At 34.5% G+C, this 25,741-nt stretch overlaps 1 protein-coding gene across 1 annotated transcript in view; it reads right to left on the reverse strand.

The window, feature by feature from the left end:
* The window catches only part of ttn.1 (titin, tandem duplicate 1), a 324,448-nt gene that overhangs the window by 179,218 nt on the left and 119,489 nt on the right, over positions 1 to 25,741 (reverse strand). Inside the window, 26 exon segments of the mRNA XM_059968782.1 lie at positions 805 to 879; positions 2,477 to 2,551; positions 4,461 to 4,535; positions 6,275 to 6,343; positions 7,776 to 7,850; positions 9,370 to 9,444; positions 10,505 to 10,579; positions 11,595 to 11,669; positions 13,053 to 13,076; positions 14,523 to 14,567; positions 15,006 to 15,032; positions 15,119 to 15,196; positions 15,724 to 15,933; positions 16,025 to 16,285; positions 16,378 to 16,645; positions 16,765 to 16,851; positions 16,964 to 17,147; positions 17,420 to 17,702; positions 17,798 to 17,887; positions 18,684 to 18,971; positions 20,715 to 21,005; positions 21,896 to 22,183; positions 22,352 to 22,639; positions 23,483 to 23,773; positions 24,822 to 25,109; positions 25,237 to 25,524. Coding sequence (XP_059824765.1) covers positions 805 to 879; positions 2,477 to 2,551; positions 4,461 to 4,535; positions 6,275 to 6,343; positions 7,776 to 7,850; positions 9,370 to 9,444; positions 10,505 to 10,579; positions 11,595 to 11,669; positions 13,053 to 13,076; positions 14,523 to 14,567; positions 15,006 to 15,032; positions 15,119 to 15,196; positions 15,724 to 15,933; positions 16,025 to 16,285; positions 16,378 to 16,645; positions 16,765 to 16,851; positions 16,964 to 17,147; positions 17,420 to 17,702; positions 17,798 to 17,887; positions 18,684 to 18,971; positions 20,715 to 21,005; positions 21,896 to 22,183; positions 22,352 to 22,639; positions 23,483 to 23,773; positions 24,822 to 25,109; positions 25,237 to 25,524 — 4,173 coding nt within the window.

Below are 25,741 nucleotides of genomic sequence, written 5' to 3' on the forward strand. Positions count from 1 at the left end.
ATAATCAACAATAGACATCAGTCTATTGCATTAAGGAGTCCAATTAGGTAATACAGAAGTGATTAGTAATCTCAATTTTGCTGTGATCCTCTGAATACTTTAATGCACAGCTCTAAATTAATCCAGGTGATTTGTTTAAAACATTAAAAATGTTATCACCAATGAGGTTTGCTGCACCTTGAATCAATGCTAGAAAACACTAAGAACTCATGGAGTTGCAGTTAAAGCAATAAGAAATTAATTTTAATTAACCTATGAGTAGTTGATAGACAATTTAAATGTACGTAGTGGGTTGGTAGGAGTGTGCATGTTGGTCCTTTATGCAGGCTAGATATGTATATTATCTATACATGTTAATGCAATAGTTAGGTGCAACACCAATAAATGTAGCTTGCTTCTTGACTCCCAAAGATTTACCACCCTCTAGGTAAAGAAATATCTTTCTAGATCTTTCCTCTGCTGGTGAATACACATCATTAATTATGTAATGTATCATTAGTACATTACTTCTATGCTACAGTTCATGGAATATGGTGTGGGCATTGCTTTGGTACCAAGATGTCACCAGTCGCAACCAAAATTGGCAGTACTGCCCTAAATCTTGTTCTATGTAACCAACCAGAATGCAAGTATAAAAATTAATTGACAACAAAGTACAGTACAAACACAAAAGCAAAATAATAAAATAACAAAAACTGGGAAAGTATATAAAATATTAAATGAAACATTTAAAACAAAAATACTTTCCAAGATAATGATATGATGTTTTTCAAAGAAAGTTAGTTTCAAATTTATGTCCTGTACCTTTCAATGGAACAATCACTTCCTTTTGTGTAACTGGTTTCACTTCTTCACGAACAAACTCTGGAATCTCAGGCACTTTAAGAATTTAATTTTTGGGCAAAAGATGTCAAAAGATGTTCACTTAAATTTCACAGAATTGCACACAACTTAAACACAACAAAAGCAAGGTGCAATTACCATTTTATGTTAATAACACAAAATAACTCATCTTATCATTTATGTTAGATATAAACAGATTTGTCTTAATAAATCTAGTAAATTCATTGGAGCAGCCAATAGCCACCTTGGTTAAATATTTTAAAAATTGAAATATTTCAATTCTCAGTGATCAAACAATATGGTTTGTTAGTTCTAAGCCTCCTCTCCACATTGTCCAATTTTTCAAATTGTACTGCAGTCTTATTTTGTTATGGATTGGTGCTTTCAAAGGTTTCAAAAGTACATTTAATGTCAGAGAAATGTTTACGATATACATCCTGAAATACTTTTTTTTTCGTTTTTAGAACCACTTTGTCAATAGATCTACCTTGTAGCATCACCGTGCCTTTGGGACCACAATGCTATGCTTATGATTTGATATGCTATTGATAGCTCAACCAGCATGCTGCAAGAATGAAAATATACTTTCTTGCTAACTCTTAAAATCTATTTTCAAAACATCTTTACAAATGGTATTTCTGCAGGTTTAATTCTACTAAAAGTGTCACATAATCCATGGGTATAGAGCCTTGTTCTCTATTGGACAATTGTTCAGTCCAATTATTTATGGTTATTGGAGTTATTCAAAAATTAAACACTGTTTTAATTTCACAATTATCACATCCATATGCTTGTATGTTTTTCTAATCATTACTAATATGTAACTGAAACATTTCCACTAGCAGCTGCCACTAAGAAAGAACAATTAGCACAGAATTTCACTGACATGATCACCCTGACAGCTACTGACTTTGCATTTCTTGCTTTGCCATGAAAATGCAGAAGGAAGTTTTTAATGTGATAATAGTTCTGGTGTATATTTCCTAGCTGGGATTTGCTTTTATGGGTTCTTGTTTAATTTTCTAATCATGCTGCATTGCAAAAGGAATGGTCATTATTGCACCAAATGCTTGAGAGGTTAGTCAGCGCAGATACTGTAGTAAATGGTCCTTCCACACCTGCCACACAAATCCCTGTGTATCTGAATTATCGCTACAAAATACCAAATAACTGTAAAATTGGCATAAAGGTAATTGAAATAACAGCCTCAAATAAACTGTGTATAATGGATGATTCCTTCAAATGGTTGAGGGTAGTTTGAATTAAATGAGATCCATCTTCCACAGACTTGCATATATTTAGCCACGTGGGTTTAAGATGTAGTATAAACTGATAAGCTGAGCCCAAAAGGTAACGGTACAGTGGCCTAAATAACATTTCACATTGATTGATGGAATGAGATGCCTTCTGGGCATTAATTTGCCTGGCAATCAGTGCACTACTGCTAATATTGTGTTACAGCATTAGGATGGCACAAATGCACAAAGAGCGAAATAAACCAACATATTGTAAAGCAAAGTAAATAGCAGAGCACTAGCAATTTCAGTTCTTTAAAGCAGGAAATAGTTTTCAAGATAATGAGAACAGACTATACATGGAAAGAATGATGCTTGAAAGAATGTGCCTTTTGTACCTTTTATAGGAACAACCTTTTCTGTTCGTGTAACTCGTTTAATTTCTTCAGGAACAAATTCTGCAACCTCAGTCACTTTAAGAGATTTAATTTTGGAACAAAAGATCAGACATAAACTTGCAACTTTACATTACAGATAACATTAAACACAAAACAACCAACTGATATATATATATATATATATATATATATATATATATATATTATGATCTACTATCTTGACCAAGTCATTCAAAAGTCCCTTATCTGTATAATTGCTTTGTGTACATAAATTTATGACTGTTCTATGGAGTTTAAATTGCACATAATTAGGATATTTTGAAGTTTACTCTCAACAAACTTGCTATTTTTTCAATATTTCTCCTAATTGTCCATAAATTTGGTTGCATTACAATTATAAATTTCATGAGTAGACCTCAGGCCCCATATAAAGCCCTCAATATTGATCATAAAATTGCATGCTAAGCAAGCAGGCTTGAAGTAGCTCCTAACTTGTGTTGGTGATTACTAAACTAGTGGGTTAAAAGGCAGAAAGATATTTCTGTTAAATAATATTGCAAATCTCTTTCTTAAACAATGGTCCAAATAATTAACTGAGCAGTGTAGTGATTTGGTGTAATTGTAGTAGTCTGTTCCCTTTAAGATTATTAATCTGCTGGTACTTAAGATAACCTTTAATTACCAGAATTTGAATTGTGCGAAGATTTACTATTGTAGTGTCTCAACTCAAAATGTTGACTATCTCTCTATCTGCAGAGATGCTGCCTGACCTTCTAAATTCTTCTGGAGTGTTTGTTTTTCAGGTTCCAGATTCCAGAATCTGCAGTTTCTTGTGTTCTCAAGATTTACTGTTGTGAGTTTTAGGAAGCAAATCTAATGCCTACATCCACAAATGCATTTTTCCAATTATATATTTTCCTATTGGTTATTGGCAAGTAAATAAATTATTATTGATAACATAAATACATCAATATTGCAAACTGCAGTCAGGAAGGAATATAAATGTTATTTGCAATGAAAGCTACTGGTAAAGCTTTCCTTATCCTGATTTGAAGGCAAGGTTATAGTTCTAATAGATAGCTTCCTTTGTTGTGGACATCCATAAGGAAACATAGTTAATTGCTAAAGTTCATACAGCTAATTAAGCAACTGAAAAGAAGACATGGCCTCCTGCGGGGTTCCTCTTCTCCATTCCTTCTTCCTCCTCAGTCCTCCTCCTCCCTTTTCTAAAATTTCATTCTCTGCGTGCTAAATTGCAATGGGAATTGCATCCATGCCAGAAGCAACTGACTTGCAAATAATAGAAGACAGCACCAAGTTTTTCAGTGCATAATGCTCAATTCTGCATCTTCTAAGATGCTAGTGAACTCTGAATAGCAACAATTGCTGCAATTACAGAATCAGTGAGAAGAAATCAGCCAATAATCTGTAGGTACTCATTGACCCCTTTAAACTGCAGAGCATCAGGCCTGTCAAGGAGGAGGTGGGCGCAGGTGTGAATGTCCTTTTCTGCTGCTTGATGCTTGTTCAAATACTTTTAAAAATGTATGTTATTCAATATAATGAGCAGTAAATTGGTAGTCCCAGAGTCATATCAGATATGAACACTGAATAATTTCAAGAGCTGCCGTCAAACTTTGGCTAGCATTCATATTTGATGTGTTCACATTACTAGTATGTGTGAGCACTGCAAGTCCTTTTTATGTACAGCATCCAAACAATGGTCACCCCAAGTCACATTTTATTCCCTACATTCCCAAGCATCAAGATTATTTTAAGTACAAAGACAGCACAAAACACATAAAACAACACAAATTTACAAACAAAATTTAAAACAACCTCTACTCCCAAAAAATTAATGGATAGAAAGATCCAATAAAAATTATTGTCTCTACAATAAAAATACTTTTCAAGACAATGACAAGATAAGCAAAATTATTATTCAACGGCTAATTCTGACATAAACATGTACATTCTTTTGTACCTTCTATTGAAGCAACTGTTTCTTTTTGTATAACTTGCTTCATCTCTTCAGACATAAACTCAGGAATGCCAGGAACTTTAAGAAATTTAATTTTTTGATAAAAGAACATTAACAATGTGTACATTTGACAGTTTAAACAATATTCATAAAATTAAACACAAAAGCTGCAGCTGAGACAAGACACGTTTTTCTATTTTGGATAATGATTCTGATATATACAAAGTTATTTTTGTCTTATGAAGGCTAAATCATTAATGGGAGCTGCAATGAGCCATGTCGTCACATAATGATTCTCTGAGCTTTTCAATGTTCAATTCTGGACACCCTGATGTGACTGATTTTAAAGTAAATTTCATGACTCCCTGCAGAACTGAAATGTGAATCAATTCTAAAAAGAATTGAACACTTATAGATTCACAGCAAATGCAAAATGAAAATAACCCACCCTCACTTTTAAGATGTGAATAATTTGTTAAATAAAACTTTCAGATATATGGGATAACTTTAAGTTGGAGGTGAGGGAGGTAGCAAGTTAAAGCATGCTCATTTTGCTGCCCAGTGCTTGGTCAGCCACTGATGAAGAACACTGAAACACAAGTGCTGGTAATTAATCAGTATTGGAGCAATTAATTTAGTGGGTTGAAACTGGGCATATTTCTAGCAAGTATTCAGTGAAATTCATTATGATGGCCTTTGACGTACAGCACATCAGATGCCATTTTGGACACAATACATGTGCTTGAACTAAGTTTTTATTGTATGTTTTGAATTATTTCATATCCATAATATGAGTACAAAAATTATTTTATACAAGGACACACAGAACGACACAAGCAAGAAAATAAAGCAGTAAATATGGCAACAAATAACTGAATACTGAAGAGTATTGTCAAAGTGAAGCTTAAAAAAAAGACCAACATCAGAATGTCCCCTCTAACCTCAGTCGACGTCCTGGAGGACTCGCAAGTACTTAAAGTTGTTACTTTATCCAAGAAGCAAAATATGGATAACATTGGAAATTATAGAATAGTAAGTCTCACATCAATAGAAGGGCAGTTACTGTGAGGATTCTTACGGATAGAATACATGAGCATTTGGAATACCATGGCCTAATAAAGGACAGCCAGTATGGTTTTGTGGGGCAAGACATGTCTTACTAATGGGTGAATTTTTCAAGGAGGTGATGAAGGTGATTGATGAAAATGGAACTGTCAATATTATCTACATGGATTCTAGTAAGGCACTTAACAACATATCTCATGGGAGGCTCATCTAGAAAATTAAGAAGCTTGGGGCCACAGTCAAATGGCCATTTAGAAGCAGGTTTGGCTTGCTCACAGAAGACAGAGGGTAGTGACTGATGGGACTTACTCTGGCTGGATGTCTGTGATGAGTGGTGTTCTGTAGGGATCTGTATTGGGCCCTCTATTGTTTGTTTTTTATATTTATATATAAATATCCTGAATGAAAACATGGATGTGTAGGTCAGTAAGTTTGCAGATGATAGGAAGGTGATATGATGCTCTGAACAGTGTAGAGTGGTGGGTGTCTGGAATGTGCTGCCTGGGGTTGTGCTGGAGGCTAATATGATTGAGGCTTTTAAGATGATCTTGGATAGGCATGAATGCGCAGGACACAGAAGGATATAGACATTTTGTAGTCAGAAGGTATTAGATTATTTGGGCATTTGATTACTAATTTAGTTTGGCACAGTATTGTGGGCCAAAGGGCCTGTTCTTGTGCTGTACTGATCAATGTTCTATGTTCTATAATTCAAAGAAAAATTTTAATATAAAACATGCCTCCTTTAATACCTTTGATTGGAGCAACTTTTTCTGTAACTGTTTTCACTTCTTCAGTAACAAACTTGGCAACTTCAGGCACTTAAAGAAATTTGTTTTTCTTTTGTTAAAAATATCAAAGATGGGAACAATACACACAGAACACAAAAGAAGCAACAGATACATGACACAGTTTATCATCTTGTACCAATCACAAATAATCTTTCATTTTATATTATGCTTCTGGTATACAGAAAATTAAGCTAGTTAATTAATAAAGTAACAGTAAGCCAAATTGATTAGACAGTAATCACTAGAATAGGTTAATATTCATTCTCATTCAGCCCAAATTGTATATCTGATCATAATTTTCAAAAATACACATACTTCTACAAATATAATTTCTTATGTATAGAACTAGCATAACTTTCAGCCATAAAGACTTTTTGTTGTTATGCTCTATTTAATTTAATGTGAACTTAATGGTCATGCTAGGAAGTAAAAGTATTTGACTATTCAACAATGTGCAATCTGTTTCATGCAATGACTGTAAATATTATAAGGTGCAATTTCAAGTATAGTAAATAGTAGGGTTGGGAAATTTGCAGACATAATTGAAAATAGATGAAGTTTTATTCTCTGATTTCTTGGTGTTGGTTTTAGAAACCAAAGTGCTGATTTAAAAAATCAATAATTAATTTCTACAATACAGTGGCGTATTTTTCTATGCGAAGATGTTATTCACTAATATTTGCAGATAAGTAACTTAGGACCATTTCCAGCTGTAATTTGAAAGGGCCTCAAAAGCATTTAACTATGGTCTCTCTGATAGCCACTGGCAATATGAACAAAAGATTTGAAGCAGAAGTAGGCTATAGAACAAGAACTTAGGCTACTGCAGCATAGGAATAGGCCTTTGACTCATAATCAGTGCGGTTCTTGTTCTGAAGGTGCAGTTGACATTAAAGGTTTCAGTTAGGGGAAAATAAGTCTGAAATATATATTTGGCAGTTGTAGCCAACTTCTGATTCTCCATTCCTTTTCCTCGCCTAGCAATTTGGCCTGTTCTGCATGCCCTCAACTTATTCTCCAGTCAAGTTGTTTAACATTTCAATTTCCCTACATCTTATCAAGAGCAATTGGTTTTGCAGTATCCTGAATTCTGGACTGCTTGGCATTATGAGCTGCCATTATTATGTACTTGCAGCTAGGGTTCACTGTAACTTCATTAATATGATGATTGGCACAAGAAACATCACAGGTATAGGTGTGTGATACCAACAGTTAAGTAATGGCCACCATCAACACTTTCAATACTTCAGTAGTAAAATTATTTCTGTTACAAAGGCAACATGATAAAGACACAGTTAAAGAGTGGTTCAAATGCTCAAGAAAACACACAACATTAAATAATATCAGCACAAGGCAGAGCCACGGCAATCTGAAGCAAAAATACTTCCCAAGACAATGACAAAATTAATTCACTATGATTCAGACAACAATTCTAGGATAAAATACTTTGTTTCTTCTGTACCTTTCATTGGAATGGCCTTTTCTTTTTGTGTAACTGGCTTCACTTCTTCAGGAACAAACTTGGGAACCTCAGGTACTTAAAGAAAGTTAAATTTAAAAAAAAAGATTGCCAAGATGCAATAGGATAACAATGCACATAACATTAAACACAAAAGCAACAATCAAAGATTTTGTGCTAAATCACACAGTAATACTTTGAATCTTGGCTCTGATGTACACAAGGCTTAATGTTAGTTAATGAAGCATTTATAATCCACCTCAATTACACATCAACTCTTGGGACACAGTTTACTTGTTTCGCTGCCCATCACTTCAGATAGGACTATATACATGATATTTATGGATATTCACAACCTTCACGTAGGAGCTCTGTTGTCCTAAGGACTGCTTTCCAATATATCTGGCTTGTAGTTCTCCAAGATTTTGGAACAGAATTTTTTAAAATTTTATTTTGTTTAGAGATAAAGCTGGGAATAGACCCTTCTGGTACTTTATGCCACACCAGTCAGCAACCCCTGATTTAACCCTAGCCTAAGCACGGGGCAATTTACAATTGGCTAATTTATGTACCAATTGGTATGTCTTTGGACTCGGGAGAAAACCTACGCATTTCACAGGCAGGACCTTAGAGGACGCCAGGATTGAACTCTACTGTTCCAAGTTGTAAGTACATCACACTAACTGCTACACTAACTGTAGCGGCAACAAAACTAACGGAATGGCTCTGTTATATTTGTACCAACTGAACTAGCAAGTTGGGAGCAAAAATAAAATGTTCTTAATTTAAAATCACTTTTCAACATAATTACATCTGCCTATAAAAAGATGATTCTGCACAAGCAATGATTTAGAGCTTGTTCTGCAAAAGATGCACTGAAATGTCTTAAGATTTGCTCCATTGATGCTGTCTGACCTGCTAAGTTTTTCCATATTTTCCACTTCTCTTCCACATTTTCAGTAATTACAGATGCTACTTCAATTCATGCATGAACATTGTTCACTAATTAAAGCCTTCTGAAAAGCTAATTACTTAATTTCTACACCGGATCTCCCTCATCCATTCTATCAGATACATCCCCAAATATTCTTGGAGTTTAGTCTTACATACTCTACTTTCATAAATCCATGCTCTGTTTGCTCAATCATAATATTATATTGGCTTATTTATTACAGGTTCCAGAATCTTCCTAACAAATGATGCCAGGCTAACAGGTCAGCAGTTCCATGATTTTTCTTGCCTTTTTTTAAACAGCAGTTTCCATATACAGGTACACTACACATTGGTTACCCCAATATGTCCCATCACCAGTTTGCCTTTCAACACAACTTTGCTGCAAGACTACAACTGTCATTTTGATACACAAAAAGCTTGTACAGCATCAGTCAATTACAACCACCAAACAGTATTTTACATTAGAGATTTTTGGTTTCAAGAAGGACAAATTGATACAGTAAAAATTATACAGATACACAAACAAAAGACAAAACATTAGAAGGTCGCCTAAAATAGAATTACTTTCCAAGATAATGCAATTACGATGGCATCATTTATTGAAAGAGTAACTGTAATATAGAATATGTGCCTTCTTTTGTACCTTTCATTGGAGCAACTTTTTCTTCTGGTACAACTGGCTTCTTTTCTTCAGGAATAAACTCAGGAACCTCAGGCACTTTAAGAATTTAATTTTTGGACAAGAGAATTTCAGAGGCATACACTAAGAATATTTAAAATAGCAATGCACATTACATTAAATGCATTAATATAAATAAGACCTGACACAGGTCATCATCTTGTGACAAGTACATACAGGTATTTATAATGTATACATAAATTACATCAAATGCAGCTGACTTCAAGCAGAAATGCTTGACTGCCCACTAATTATTTTAATAACAAATTTTCTCAATGAACTCAAATAATTTTGAAGAATTTTTTTTTCTGAGGTATTGTACTTTATGGTGTGATTACTTCACACTGTGCTCATGATTCATGAGAAGAACTCACTTCCCCAAGTAAGTAAAAACAGAAAATGCTGGGAAAAACTTAGCAAGCTAGGCACATGTGTGGAAGAATAAACTGCTAATGTTTTGGGTCAGACAACTTTTGTCAGAACTGATAAAGAAACAAATTAGTCAAGAACGCAAAAAAGATGAGGGAAGGCAATGAGTCATATACGGGAGGCTTTACTGTCTCTTCACAGTTGCACATTTTTACCCCATCAAAGAAATTCCCTTTGTTACACCCATTATCCTCCTGCATTTTCTCTGCTACCTAGAATAATTTGTTTTTGTCTTCCTCTGTTTTGATGAAGGTTCTCAGAACTGAAATGTTAACTGTTCACAACTGGATGAATATTTCCATCATTTTCTGGTTGGCTGAGTGAATTCCTACATAAATCCTGGGCACATTGCATTTTCTGTCTTATTTTCAATGCAGGGGTTCCCAACCTTTTTATGCCATGGAACCATGGACACCAGGTTGGGATCCCCTGGTTTACAGTTTCATGCTTCACTATACAATTTCTAATTCAATATCTCCACTTGACTTAATGATAAAATGCAGAAAACTAATGACAAAATATGAATCAAGATCCACCATAAATGCACAAGACATCACCAGAGATACAAACACACACAAACGCAAGTGCGCGCACACACAGTAAAACCAATTGATCATGTGATTACTTTTCAAGGGCTCTGTTTAAAATGATGGGATGCATATTCCCATACCTTTGGTTGAAGGAACTTTTTCTTTCCTTGAAACAATCTGTGGTTTAACTTCATCAGAAATCGGCTTCTTGGACACTTTAAAGAACATTTTAAATTTTAGATGGAAGACATTGAAATTAGTGGACATTTTCTGAAAAATGTTGGAAAGTAAAATGAAACCCAGGTGACAAACATATATTATACAAATTAGACCACAGAGCACAATCGACTGATAAGAAGAATATATATGGCAAAATTGAGTTGCCAAGATCTTCAATCTCATACTTCCATTAAAGAAAGTATTAGTACAAAATCTATTTTCAAAAAAATTGTTTTAATGGTACTGATTCTGTCTAATCTCAGTGATGCTCTCTATGAGTGTGAGTCAGTAATTAATTTAAATAATATTTCGCCATTGTCCAGTTCGCTGATGACACGGCATTGTCAACAATGATGAAACATCCTACAGAGAGGAGGTGGAAGTGCTCGAGAGTTGGTGCCAAGGAAATATCCTCTTCCTCAACAAGACAAAGCAGATGGCTACTGGCTTCAGGAGAACTCACACCACTCTTTACATTGGTGGCACAGAAGTGGGAAATGCAAGCAGTTTCAATCTCCAGGGAGTGCACAACTTACACAACCTCTCAAGGTTCCTGAACACATCCTACACAATCAAGAATGCTCACCAATACCTCTTTTTCCAAGGAGTCTGATGGGACCTGGACTATGCACATCAATACATATGCCCTTCTACAGATGCGCAGTAGAGAGCATCCTAACGTGCTTCATCACTGCACGGTAAGGAAATTGCATTAAGGCGCACCGAAAGTCTCTACAACAGGTAGAGTTGAAACTCCATCTTTAAAGTTCAAACATTACTTTTGAAGAAGTACTTTAAAGAAATAAGGTGCTGATCTGTTACAAGAAATCTGACCAAATAAAATATGTTGAAGTCACTGAACTGGGAATAAATACTTAACTTTTCATAAAATTCGCAGATAATCTTGCCTATAAAGAACAGGTTTTGACATCCTATTCTAAATACTTATTCTTCAAAAGTATTCTTCCATAATGTTCTGTTTGAAACAAGATAACATTACTGTGTTTCTACCTTTCCGATGGCTAATTTCATCTTCTTCCAAAATAGTGTAAGTAATTTCTTCATGAGTCTTTGATATTTCAGTCACTTTAAAAGAGATATACCCTATCAGTTTGCATTCAACAAAAACATATATAGAAGATAGCAACAATTGAGACAAGACACTATAACTGCAACAATTACATACTAATTAATATAATTTGAGAAAATAGAACTGTTTTGCCACTTGTCTATCTATGGTCATTTGTTCTTAGCAAACTTTGTGCAACAGCAAATGACCTAAGATGAGGAATTGACTTTAGAGAGGTTTAAAGAAAAATAACTAAATTATTAATGGAGAGTTAGTCATCAATGAAAATTATCTGGACATCTTGTCTTTTTAACTAATTTAATCTTATTATAGTCATACTCAATGGCCCTTCGAGGTCAGTTTTCTCACAATTAATGTGTATTCCTGTTCAAAAAAGTGTTTTTTAATAAATTTACATAAAGAATGTGACACCTGCTTGGAATATTGGATTTTAAATATTAGAAATTACTTACTGAAAAATAGGTTTCTTACATTAAATGACTGATATAGTAAAGTTGTATTCTTAATTCAGTCAGTATGAAATTATATTTATATTATTAGTGTTGGTTTCTAATAAACAGAAATGAAATGTGGAACATGAATAACACAGAGACAGCCTTTGTGTCTGTTAGATTTGAATTCTTGACATAAATTATGAGTTCACAGCAACAATGCCTATGTGTAGGAGAACCCTTCAAAGCTGGGAATCCTCTAAAATGTACATCACACATCATAGTCATTCTGATCAAGGAACTGATACTTTTTAAAGAACTCCAACGCTCAGCTCAGATTTTATAGGTATACAGCAAACCTCATCATAACTTCAGAAAAGCTGCTCAAGAATGGTAAACATAGAGATACAATGCTGTAGGCCACTATTTAACTGCCTTCACCCATGGCCAGTTAGCCCCACCATGTTACAATGTTTACGTGAGGGTCAGAAGTGTACTGAAGTCCATTTAAAGTTCTAAGGTGCTGATTTGGCAGGTGCATCGACTTACTAAATTAGAGGTTTCAAATTACTAACTAATGTAATTTGGTGTGAGGTTCAATTTCTGCCAAGCTTAACTTCTGTTTAGCATCAACTGACTTAAAAATTAAGTTGACATGGATACGGACACTACTATTGGGTCTGACAATTGTTTCCAGAGTGTATAGTTGCATTAGCATGCTGGCTGGAGAGAGGGAGGGGTTGGGAAGGAAGGCCATGTGTTGTGGGTAATAGCAGAAGTGACCCATTTGAGACAAGTATCATAAAGATGATTCATTAGCATAAGCCCATCCACTGATAAAATAATTCTGAGTTAACAGTATTGTTTAAATTATGCTGTTTCAGAATGTTTTAATGGGATTCAATAATTTCCATACTTTATTAAAACCAAATGTATGAAACACATTACCTATTTCTTCTGTCCATTCTTGTTCTGTTAAAAAGATAAGAAAATTATCAATATCCAATAATGCCAACATAATTAAGGAGGATGCATCTGAACAGCTAACTGAAATGAATACATGGGGAGATACAGGGAAAAAGAAACTTCAAACATGGTTGCTACATGGACAAGGCCCTCATGCCTCAGGGTCATCTGATGCACCCTCTGGGGAAGGAGGGGAAAGAGATGCTTCAGCTGGCTGTTTTCCATTAGATTCTGTACTGGATTGGGGGCTGGCTGTCTGTCCTGCCCTCCAGTGTTCACTCTGTGGAAGACAAACTGGAATGTTCATCTGCATCTGTACTTGCAAGAGATGAGAAAGTGCTGCAGGTTTGTCCTTGCAGAAATGTGGCTCCAGGATAACATCCATGCATCATCAATTTACAGGACATGACACTCAGGGACTTGGGCTATATACCTTTTGTAACTGTATAATTATATATGTTGTATGTGCCTTGTGCTGTGTGTGACTGTTGATGCTATGTGGTTTTGCACCTTGACCCCAGAAGAATACGATTTCATTTGGCTGCATTCATGTGTACGTTTGAATGACAACTAAACTTGAACTTGACTTGAACTTGAAAAGTACAGCATAAAGAAGTGCACACAAATCCAAAATACAGTTCTTAAATACAATTTTTTGCAAATTTGATTTAGGAAAAAGTTTGCAATAGCTGCTAAATTTGACAACATGAAAATCATGCAAAAGGATTTATATGTACAGGACATTGAACCTGTTGTAAGTAAAGCTGTTGTGGTAAATGTTAAGAATGAGACAAGAAGAGAGCAAGCAACAAGCTTTTTAATCACAACCACTGAGGCATTGGTGCTGAAGTTTGGGAGAGGTCTCTATTCCCAGAGGATCACAAGACCACATAATATCAATAAAAGCACCTTCAAATTGTACATCCTCACAAGTGCAACACTATGATGATACTCAATTCACCACAACTTCATTAATCATCTGTGGTTGAAGAGTATATCCAATGAAATTTTCAGCTAACAGTCTGCTGATGGAACACAGCGGGTCAACTAACACTGGTGGCTCGCAATAAATTATCGACTTTTTTGATCAAAGCCCTGCATCAGGACTGAGAGTGGAGAAGCAAGACAGCTAGCACAGAGGGGAGAAGAGGCAATGGCAAGAATAGATTCAGAAGTGATTGGTGGAATGTCGTCTCAACTATACATCTGCTACAGTCCAAATCACCACTGCCACTACCTACAACCCATGCTCTATCCCAAACTCCTTCAACTAACCTCATCCACACTACCAGTACCCAATTGAACCCAAGCAATCTGGGCACATTTGTTCTTCCAGTTGGTCACAGAACTGCCAAATCAAAGGCTGCTTCCTATCCAAATTATACTGTAATAAATTCTTCTGCCCAGCCCAGACTTACTTGATGTTAATTCGTACATTAACAGCTGTTTTACCTGTAAATGATTTTTCTTCAAATGAAATTCCAAAGTCAGGAACATCTGAAGAATACAGAAAAATATGTATTATTTTTAGGTTTTTGATCCTGTGGATTTACTGTATCGATATTTTTGAACATTTTACTTCAAGAAATTAAACCTAATTGGCATTTCAAGTTTTAAATCCTAGCACGATTTTCAGGAAGTATAAACAAAATGATTAACAGCAATGACAAAGAGTGTTAAAGGTAGCCTTTAAAATTGATTTACAGCCTAACACTTGCATACATATTAACATTTTACATACAAATTACAAATATTTTCAGAGCAGTTATATTTGTGAAATTATTTAATATAGGTACTTTATTGTAAACAAACTTACAGCAGCTTGTGAACCATTAACTAAATGAGGCAATGACACAATTGAATCTGTTCATGATTTATCTTTTGGTAAACTAATATTTAATTACTGGAATATGAAATTTTTAAAAGACTACATACCAGGTTTCCTCTGCTGCAAGATAATTTCTGTAAGTGAGGTAAACACATAAATTAGTTAAGGAAACTTCACAATTTCTTTGAAAAAAATTGTGTTTAAAGTCAAAAGTACCTACCTTGACTTGATACATAAAGTTCTGCAGTACTTTTAGCTTCACCTCTTGGTTCCAATTGAGCAATTACAGAATAAACACCTGAAGAAAATAATTTTATACTTTGATATTTATCTTTATTTTAACTGAAATGAGATTTCAATGTATTTCAGAATATGTATAGTATAGAAACAGGTTAACAATTTTAAAAAAGCCTATATTGATGTCTATGGATGCAGAGATTCATTCCAGAATCTATGTTCAAGGTGGAGAACCTCCCAATCTTGTTATTTGATTATACTCAAGGCTCCTAATTTTGGAAAACATCACATACATCATTTTATCCATTACTTATATAAAACAACTTTACATTTCCAAATACTTCTATCAGGACTCTAGTCACAATTATTCATTCTTTTTTATTGATATAACCAATTTTACATTCATTTTTGTATTTCTCAGTACATCAAAGATATATTTGTGACTATGTTCCAATCAAAGTTCAAAATTAAGCTTAACGTAACTTCTCTGGTTTGAATTGCTCTCTGAAAATTAACCTTAGCTGATAATCAAAATAAAGAAATAACCATTATAGTAAAAATAAGATTAAATTATTACAATAAACAAACCTTCATCTTCTGTTGTGACATTATGTATGGTCATAAAATGTCGGCGCCCTTCCCTTCTGAAACTGTATTTTGCACTTTCTTTCAAAACCACTGTGTCTTTAAACCAGGTTACAATGGCACCATCAAAGGACACCTCACACTCAAATACAGCGGACTCGTGTTCATTTACCACAATATCCTGAATTGTCTTTGTAAATTCAATTGGGTGAGCTATAACATACAAAAGCAGAAACAATATTCTTATACAAAATACACTCAGCAAATTACAATTAAAGTAACCCCATTTAATAAAGCTACAAACCTTGAACCCTTAAGTCAGCAGATGTCTCTAGATCTTCAAATCTGCAAGTAAATCGACCTTGATCCTCGGGTTTCAAGTCACTTATAGTAACTTTCTGTAATTTATCTACAACATCTATGGAATATCGGCCTTGACCCTCAATTCTCCTGCCATTTTTAAACCATTCAGTTTTTAAATTTGGTAAGGAAAACTGGCAAACCATGATACAGATATGACCTTCTTTCCCGGAAAGATTTTCAAGATGTTGTTCAACAATAGGTTCTAGAGAACAGAAACAAAAGAATTTACATAAATTAGAGGAGTTAAAAAGTCTCCAGAGAACATTCAGAAACAAAATTATATATGCCACTTACCAACAACTGTCAGTTTAGCACTTGAGATATGTGGGCCACAGACAATGCGGAAGTTGCCTTGATCTTGCAGACCACAATTCCTAATTCTTAAGTGATGAATATTACCATCGATGCTCATTTCATACTTGCTATTTGATTCCAATTTTTCAGTTCCTTTGTACCAGGAAAGCTTGATTTCAGGATAGTTTATTTTTATGGCACATTCAAACACTGCATCTGCATTTGTACGTACAACCTGATCTTCAATATCTTTGATTAATTCAATAGGCTATAGTGTAGAGAAAACAAACATTTTTATAAATGTCTATTTCCAAAGATATGCACAGAATACCACAGAATATCATATCACTTGAGAAAATCATTGTATTATAAAGATGGAAAACATACCTCAACATTTTCTATTCTTTGCTGAATATATTGAATTAGTTCATTAAACTCGTCTTCTTCAGGACCTCGCTCCTGCTCTTCGATCTCCTTAATAAAGCATCAATTAGAAGTAATTACCAAAGAGCATGAATATAAGCCATCTATTCTGCATAAAATGTAAAATATGTCCTATGGTACAAACATATAAAACATTACGCACTACTCTGTGAGTTTCATCTTCTTTGCTGGCCTTCAGTAGCTCAATGGCTTGGAGGAGACCTCGGAAATCTGTAATTCCATACATACGTGCATACTTCTCATATTCCTTAGGATCGACATTCCTTAACAGTTCTACAATATCAATGTCCTTATCTGCTTCTTCTTCCTTTTTCTTGGATGGTGTTCTTTAAAAATAAATAGTAAAATTAATTCATTATTAAAAATCTACATCAGAAATCCATGAGTCAATGTAAAAATGTTAAAACCTGTGTGTTATTAACAAAAACATAACTAAATTATATCCATTCCACTAAATAAAACAAATCAACATGCAGAAAAAGGCCAAAATTAAGCAAGAGAGAGCGAGAGAGGTTCAGGAACATTATGAACATAATCAAAATAATGATCAGATGAAAAATCAAAACTTTATTAGCAATACATAAACCAGAATACTTACTTCTTTAATTTTGCTCTAAAGTCTGTTTCAACAATGACTTCTTTCTTCTCCTCAATTTCTAAGTTTGCACTGCTTTCAATTTCACCAAATTTATTAGATGCAACACATCTGTAATGTCCAGAGTCAGTTTTTACCACATCTTTGATTTCTAGTTTGGCCTCTTGTCCCTTCTGTTGTATAATAAATCGTCCACCATGGTTCATTTGCCTCCATTTGCCTTTCATCCATTTGACATTTGGAATTGGATCACCACCAACCTTTGCAGTAAATGTTGCTATATCCTCTGAAATGTAAAATAACTTCTTTAAATATCACCTCGCAGAAATATTACTTTTTAACAAATATATTCACAGCAAAAGTATTCAACAGTGCACTTACTTTCTATTACTTTCAAGTTATTTGGTTTCTCGATGAAGAAGATCTTTTCAGGTTGTGGTGGAGAAACCACTTTCTTTGCTGCCACTTTTTCTAAATCAAAATAAATTAAATGAATTCGAAAAGTCTAATTCTATTAACTATTCACAATTTCTCAGAAAGTAAACATGGTGAATGCATGCTCTGTACAGAGAAAAATTGTAATATTTTGTTTAAATCAAATCTGATTTAACCAAAGGTATTCAGGGCACATTGATACCACACTTTGACCTTATCACAAAATAACTTCTACTAGAGGTACATTTGCTGAATGTGACTGACACTGCATCTAGTGAGGAAGAGCAAGAACCCTTTCTTCAGAAAGTCTCCTTCAGAGAGTTCTGGTTAGGTCAATTCCTCAGTTTAAATTTAATTTATATAAACTTTTGTGCAACACCAATATTACAATTAATATTTACATACAGAACTCTATCTATTCATTTATGGCTGAATCCATTTCTTCGCTTAAGTATTGATTTTCAATTCAACAGTAGGATAAGGTAATATGTTTGTAAGATATTTGGTGAATGAATCTGAGATAGTACCACAATTTCTTTTCATGTGCAAGTTGTAAAGCTTTTGACTTTGTACTTCATCTCATTTCTTGTCATTTATGTCTGCCTTAACTATTTCTACGGGTTAACACGAGGAAATCTGCAGATGCTGGAAATTCAAACAATAACACACACAAAATGCTGGTGGAACACAGCAGGCCAGGCAGCATCTATAAGGAGAAGCACTGTCGACGTTTTGGGCCGAGACCCTTCGTCAGGACTTTCTATGGGTTATTCATTCCTATTTCCCCCAATTACATGCAGATAAAAAAACATCTTATTTATCTACCCCATACCTTGGATTGTTAGTTTGGCTTTGCAGTTGTCACTCCCAGCTTCATTTGTGGCTTTACACAAGTAGTCACCACTATCTGTCTTTGCAGCGGTTTTAATTGCTAGGGTAGCTGTGCCATTTACAAAAGTCATGTTCAGTTTGTCAGATGGTTTTATTTCTTTCCTGTCTTTGAACCACTGTACTTTAATTGGTTCAGACCCATGGACGTGACAACTTAGCTGCACAAACTCTCCCTCAGTCACTGTCATTGGTTTAAGTGGAATATCACAGACAGGTGGCTTCTTAAGCTCTAAAACAACACAAAAGAAATGTTAATATTTAATACAGAACATTTCTATTATCATTTTATATACTCTCTCTCCTTTGTGTTCATGTCCTTGTTGTTTCCAATTAACACATTTTCTCTTTCACCTAAGAATGTTTAGATGCAGACTTGCTCAAACCATTAATAACCCTTAATACCTGCATTTACGCTCCGATACTTTAAGTACTTTTCCATAGATAAAGTTTCATCTAATGACCTATCCTGAATGATAAAACTTGCCCAACAACAGAATAACATAGAATGATTGCTATTGTAACTCAATTAGGATATGAACTCCTACCGCTTGAATTGGATTCTAATTTTCAAAATGGGCAAGCTAGATGAAGACAGAAAATCAAGAAAAGAAACTCAATTTGCAGAAACATAGTGATTCCAGAAGTAACAAGGGACTCATATACTAATACAAGGGCAAGATAGTACAGTATACTTTATTCTTAATGATCACAGCTTATAAAACTGAAGAAACAGATAAAGGAATTCTAAATTCCTACTTGCCCGTTCAAAAAGTTAACAGCTATTTGTGTACAGAGAAATCCAGGTCCCTCTGACTACCAACACTTTTCAATCTCTGACATTGAAACAATGCTCTAAATGTTTGACATCACTGGAGCAAAGCACTTGACTTGATAGGCACCACATCTACCATTCTAAATTACTGTAAATATTCATTCCACTCTCTATATGCAACTCTCTCTATATGGTATGTGTGCCATCAACAAATGCACTAATTATTTGCCCAGCCAATTCTGACAGCAGCTTTTCTACAACCAAAGAGATTTATGAGAATACCATTGCCTCCAGGATTATGTCCAGATCACAGAACATTCTGATTTTGAAATAAATTGATGTTCCTTTAACGTGACTTGGCCTAAAACCTGGAATCTCCTCTCAACGGCACAATAGGACTAGCTTTTCTGGAAGGACTGTGATGGCTCAAGAATCTGACTCACCATTACATCCCTAGTAATATTAGAGAGAGTCAATAAATGCTGACCTTTCCAGCAATGTCCAAATAGTGAAAAATGAATAAATAATGAACATATCTGTATTTATAGTTATTGATTAAAATGCAATATTTTAAACAAAGAGAAATCAACAACAAGGATTTTAGAAGTCCAATGGACTTTGTAATAATAAATATTTAAAAAATGACGAAATGAGAGAGTGCAGAGGAGATTTACAGTGAACTTGCCTGGATTGGAGAGCATGCCTTATGAAAATAGGTTGAGTGAACTTTGCCTTTTTTCCCTTGGAGTAACAGAATATGACAGGTGGCTTGATAGAGGTGTATAAAGTTGATGAGAGGCACTGCTTGTGTGGATAGCCAGAGGCTTTTTCCCAGGACTGAAATGGCGAACACGAGGGGGCATAGTTTTAAGATGCTTTGAAGTAGTTATAAGGAGGATGTCAGAGGTAAGTTTTTCACATAGAGAGTGGCGGGTGCATGGATTGCACTGCCAGTGACAGTGGTGGAGGTGGATACAATAGGGTCTTTTAAGAGACTCTTAGATAGGTACATGGAGCTTAGAAAAATAGAGGGCTATGCAGTAGGGAAATTCCACACAGTTTCTAGAATAGGTTACATGATCGGCACAACATTGCGGGCCAAAGGGCCTGTAATGTGCTGTAGGTTTTCTATGTTTCTAAATATACATTGGCAAGTGTAAGTTTTGCCAACCCTTATAGCCATGAATATCCATCACTAACCTTTGATCAGCAGAGACACACTAAATGTTGCAGAACCTGCCTCATTGGATGCTTCACATGTATAAACACCAGAATCAGCAAGCTGTGCTTTCTTAATGTTCATTGTTACAAGATTATTTTTAAATGATAACTCATAATTTGTGGTTTGCAAGATCTCTTGCTCATCTTTGAACCAGGTGACAGATAATGGTTGTGAACCAGAAACTCGAGCTTCAAGTTTTATAGATCTTCCTTCTGTATCATGAATTGTTTCAAGAGGCTTTTTGGTAAAACTTGGTGGAATTTTACGATCTGTAACAGAAAGGAGTAGCATTATGAAAAACACACATCTACCTGGCCTAAAACATGCTGACTATTACCAACAGTTCCAATTAGAACTGCTGTCATTTGCCATTTAAAATTGCAATTCAATTGGAATTCTGCAGCAGACCAGAACATTAAACTGAGCAAATTGCTCCTCGGATTATACACTAGATCAAGCATGGTGTAAAATCTGAGACCCCATAGACATAAAAGGGTTTGATCTGTGTACATTTTAGAAGGCCAATGGTAATGTGTTACTTCTTAATTTTGTGTTTGCTTTGCTGTTTTTAATTATTTTAAACTATTTTTATTTTAGTTTTTTAGTTCATTCTATTTGTCTTGACTCAAAAACAATTTTGTTGCATATTTAATTATTTACATGAAAAAATAATTTCAAGAGCTTTCTCTCCAGTTTTGCTAACTACCAGGAAGTTTTGAGGGCAGGATATCTTTCCTGCAACACCTGATAAAATATTGCTGCATTCCAGAATGTGGAAGTTAGAGCCTCAGCAATAAGTGCTAATAAGGTGGTCAGACAGATCACTGGCAGTGATTCAAGCATGATATGGTCCACAGATTTTTTTTTATATATCTTCAGTGATATTAATCTCCAATGGGCAAAAAGCAATTGCTCAAGGCACTGAATATATTCTGTATTAAGATCTACAGGATTTTGAGCACAATTGGGAAGAGGAGAAATGGGAAAGTGGAGGGAATTGCAGCTGATATAAAAGTTCAGCTTTATTCTTGTTGAATGGTAGCACAACAAATATGAATCATTTTTGAAAGATGTAAACATTTATTCCATAATTAATAAAGCCCAGACACATATAATATACCAAATAATAAAGAATTATAATTTGTTATTGAATAATAACCTTTCACAGTTACTACAGCTTTGCATGAATCCTTTCCAATATCATTGCTGGCCTCACAAATGTATTGACCAACATCTCCTTTGTCCGCTTTCAGAATAATCAGATGAGGTGTATCTTCCGCAAAAGTTATCTTATAATTGCCACCCGAATGAATCTCTCTGCCATCCTTCAGCCATCTAACTTTAATTGGGGAAGACCCAATTAAGTGGCACTCAAGATCCACAGCTTTTCCAATTGTAACTTCTACCGGTTCTAATTTTTTGTCAAATTGAGGAGCAACTCTAGACTCTGAAAACATAACAAGATTTGCACTCTATTATAAATGCATCAACAGCAAAGTAATAACATCTAGTAATAATGGATGAAAGTAGATATTGAAGTCCTAATACTATAAAAGGCAAATATTAAATAAGGAAAGAAGCTGAATTAATAAATATTTAACTCAACATACTTTACCTTTGAGAGACAATTTTGAATGACATGAAATATCTCCCGCTACGTTGGAAGCTTTGCAACTGAATTCACCAGCATGCTTCAATTCAGTTTTAAGAATTTTAAGAGATGCTACATTCTCTATAAATGATATAATTAAATTTTCTCCAGGAATTAATTTTACACCATCTTTAAACCAAGCAGTTTCAATAGGAGCTGAGCCAGCAGTACGACATTCAAATGTGATTGGTGAACCAACAGTTATTTCAATATTCTCCATTGTTCTTAAGAAAGAAGGTGGAATTTTATGTTCTGTAAAATAAAATGTTATGAAAATTTGAATACCCTACTTGCATGCCATACTCAGAAGTTAACTTTCAGTCATTCATGCACAAGGATACTGCAATCGCTGTAAGTCACTCAAAGTATTTATTGCAGTCAGTACCTGCGCACCATGGCTACAGTGTACACCATCGACAAAATACACTTCAGTCAATTGCCTAGGCAACTCTGATAGGACCTGTTAAAGCTACGAACTCTATGCCAAGAAAGCACATGGCACGTACAGGTTCCTCGGCAAATCACACAATATTCTGACTTGGAAAGATATCATTGTCATTACAAATGGGTCTAAATCATGGAATTCTCTCTCAAAAGCATTGTGAGCTGCTTTCCTGGGAATCCATGGCATGTTAAAGAAGGTGGCTTACTACTACTATATAAAGGGCTATTAGAGATGGGAAATAATTGTTGGCCTTTAACCAATGTATAATCAAGAAAAAAGATAACATCAAAATGATATGCTGACAAGAAGTGTTTACAACAATAAGGATTTTAGAATGCCCATTGAACATTACAATAAATAATACTCAATTTTTATGTTTCTTAATAGTCTACTCTAATATTCCATCTTGTCTTTATCAACTTCTTGGCTTATTTTCACTGAGTTCTAAAATGTTTGCTATCTTATAATGTACTGCAATCTCTGGCAACTATATTAGATTCTTCATTTTATTTGATACTATCTTTAATTTCTTTTTGAGATTTGTACTTTAAAGGAATATAGTTCTAATAACACTTCTAAAAGATTAATAAATGCGACTGAAGAAAGAGGACAATTTGCATTCCATACAATCATCATTACCCTTCACTAACCTTTGATAAGCAGGGAGACATTAAGCCTTGCAGTGCCTACTTCATTGGATGCTTCACATATATACAACCCAGAATCAGCAAGCTGTGCTTTTTTAATGTTCAACATTATGACATTGTTTTTAAATGATAGCTCATAGTTTTCAGTTTGCAAGATCTCTTGCTCATCTTTGAACCAGGTTACGGATAATGGTTGTGAACCAGAAACATGAGCTTGAAGTTTTATAGATTTTCCTTCCGTCTCATGAATTGTTTCAAGAGGTTTTTTAGTAAAGTTTGGTGGAATTTTATAATCTGCAATAGAAAGGAGTAACAATATAAATATCACATACATTCAATTGGCTTGAGGCAGGCTGACTTTTAATGATGGTTTCAACTTGATCAATTGGTAATTTTTGTCGTACTCACATGGACTTACTGTTAGTTCATTGTAGTACACAGAAGCAGTGGTACATTTGACAAAATTTCTGCAAGATCTGTGGCCACACTTATTTTAATGGGAATTGTAGAGCAATAGTTTTACATATTTAATTTTGTTTGCTTTGACTTGCTCTTAATTGTTACTTGCTTTGTGTATTTCAAGCAACATTTTTTCAAATAGTTCTATTTAACTTATTACTTGCCTTAATTATTATAGTTTTTAAACTACCTTTGAATATTATGCAATTAAAAACTAATAAACCTATTGGCGACTATTACAGTTAGCAAAGCCCTGTCCCCAACTTTGCCAATCATCAGAAAGTTTCCTGGAAAGGGCCCCTATTTTGCATGACCTGGTAGATATGTTGCTGGAATCCAGGGGTATGGAAAGTCATTAGGATGGAGCCTTTCCGTTGGACAAGATAAAAGCAACAGCAATTTATGTAGGAAACCAGACTGTCAGATCAGATCCATAGCTATTTTTAATTTCTTCAATAATATTATTCTTTCATGAATGAAATGTAGATATTAACTCATCTAAATATATTCAAGACTAAGAATTACAGATTATTGTTTACAGATCATAGTGAACAAGGGAAAATACAGGAAAATGGAGTTGATGTAGAAGTTCAGCCTTATCCGTGTTAAATGGTGTTCACATTCTTTGGTCTTCAAAGTTAAATATGTGCTTCAGGAAAAGGAGAGATTGATGTGCACTAAAATAGAGAACTAATGATCAACATTAAAACATTTTTAAATATCATAATAGTGAGAAACACAGATAAATATATAACAGAAATGATCAAACGACTTGTCAGAATCATTTTGAAATGCAAAAATAAACATTCTGCTTTGAAATTGTTGAAGTCTAGGCTCATTAGATGCAGAGAGAGTGAAGATTATAACTGCTATTAATCAATACCTTTCACAGTAACTTCAGTTTTGCATGAATCCTTTCCAATTTCATTGCTGGCCTCACAAATATATTCAGAAGCATCTCCCTTTTCTGCTTTCAGAATAATCAGGCGGGGTATATTTTCCACACACATTATCTTGTAATTGCCACCCGATCGAATCTCTTTGCCATCCTTCAGCCAAGTAACTTTAATTGGTGGAGAGCCAATTAAGTGGCACTCAAGGTCCACTGTTTGTCCGGTTGTTACCTCCACTGGCTCCAGTTTTTTGTCAAATAGAGGAGCAACTCTGGACTCTGAAAACATGATAATTAATACAATAATTCTATTATAGAAATATCAATTGTAAAGTAACAAGATATATCAATTATAGATCAAAACATTATTAAAGTAAAATTAAGGCAAATATTTAATCCAACATACCTGTAAGAACTAGTTTTGAACTACATGAAACAACTCCAACTTCATTGGAAGCTTTGCAAGTGAATTCACCAGCATGATTCGTCTCAGTTTTAAGTATTTTAAGAGTTGCTACATTCTCTATGAAAGATATGATTAAGTTTTCTCCAGGGAGTAATTTCACACCATCTTTGAACCAAGATACTTTAATAGGAGCAGAACCAGCAGTGCAACATTCAAAGGTCACTGGTAAACCAAGAGATGTTTCCATATTCTTAATTTTCCTGATGAAATAAGGTGCCATTTTATGTTCTGCAAAATAAACAATTACAGATTTAGAAGACAATTCAGACTTCCTATGTGTTTCCCCATGACCATATTAAATTTCAGTGATTCATCTGCAAAGAAACCAAGATCACTCTACATACCAACAATCTCAGCATGAAACAACACTTGAGAAGCCTGACAAAGCAACTAGTTTAACTGGCATCATATTTGCAACTCTAAACCACTTTAAACATTCATTCCT

The sequence above is a fragment of the Hypanus sabinus genome, chromosome 4 (assembly GCF_030144855.1).
Source record: "Hypanus sabinus isolate sHypSab1 chromosome 4, sHypSab1.hap1, whole genome shotgun sequence".
Lineage (NCBI taxonomy): Eukaryota > Metazoa > Chordata > Chondrichthyes > Myliobatiformes > Dasyatidae > Hypanus > Hypanus sabinus.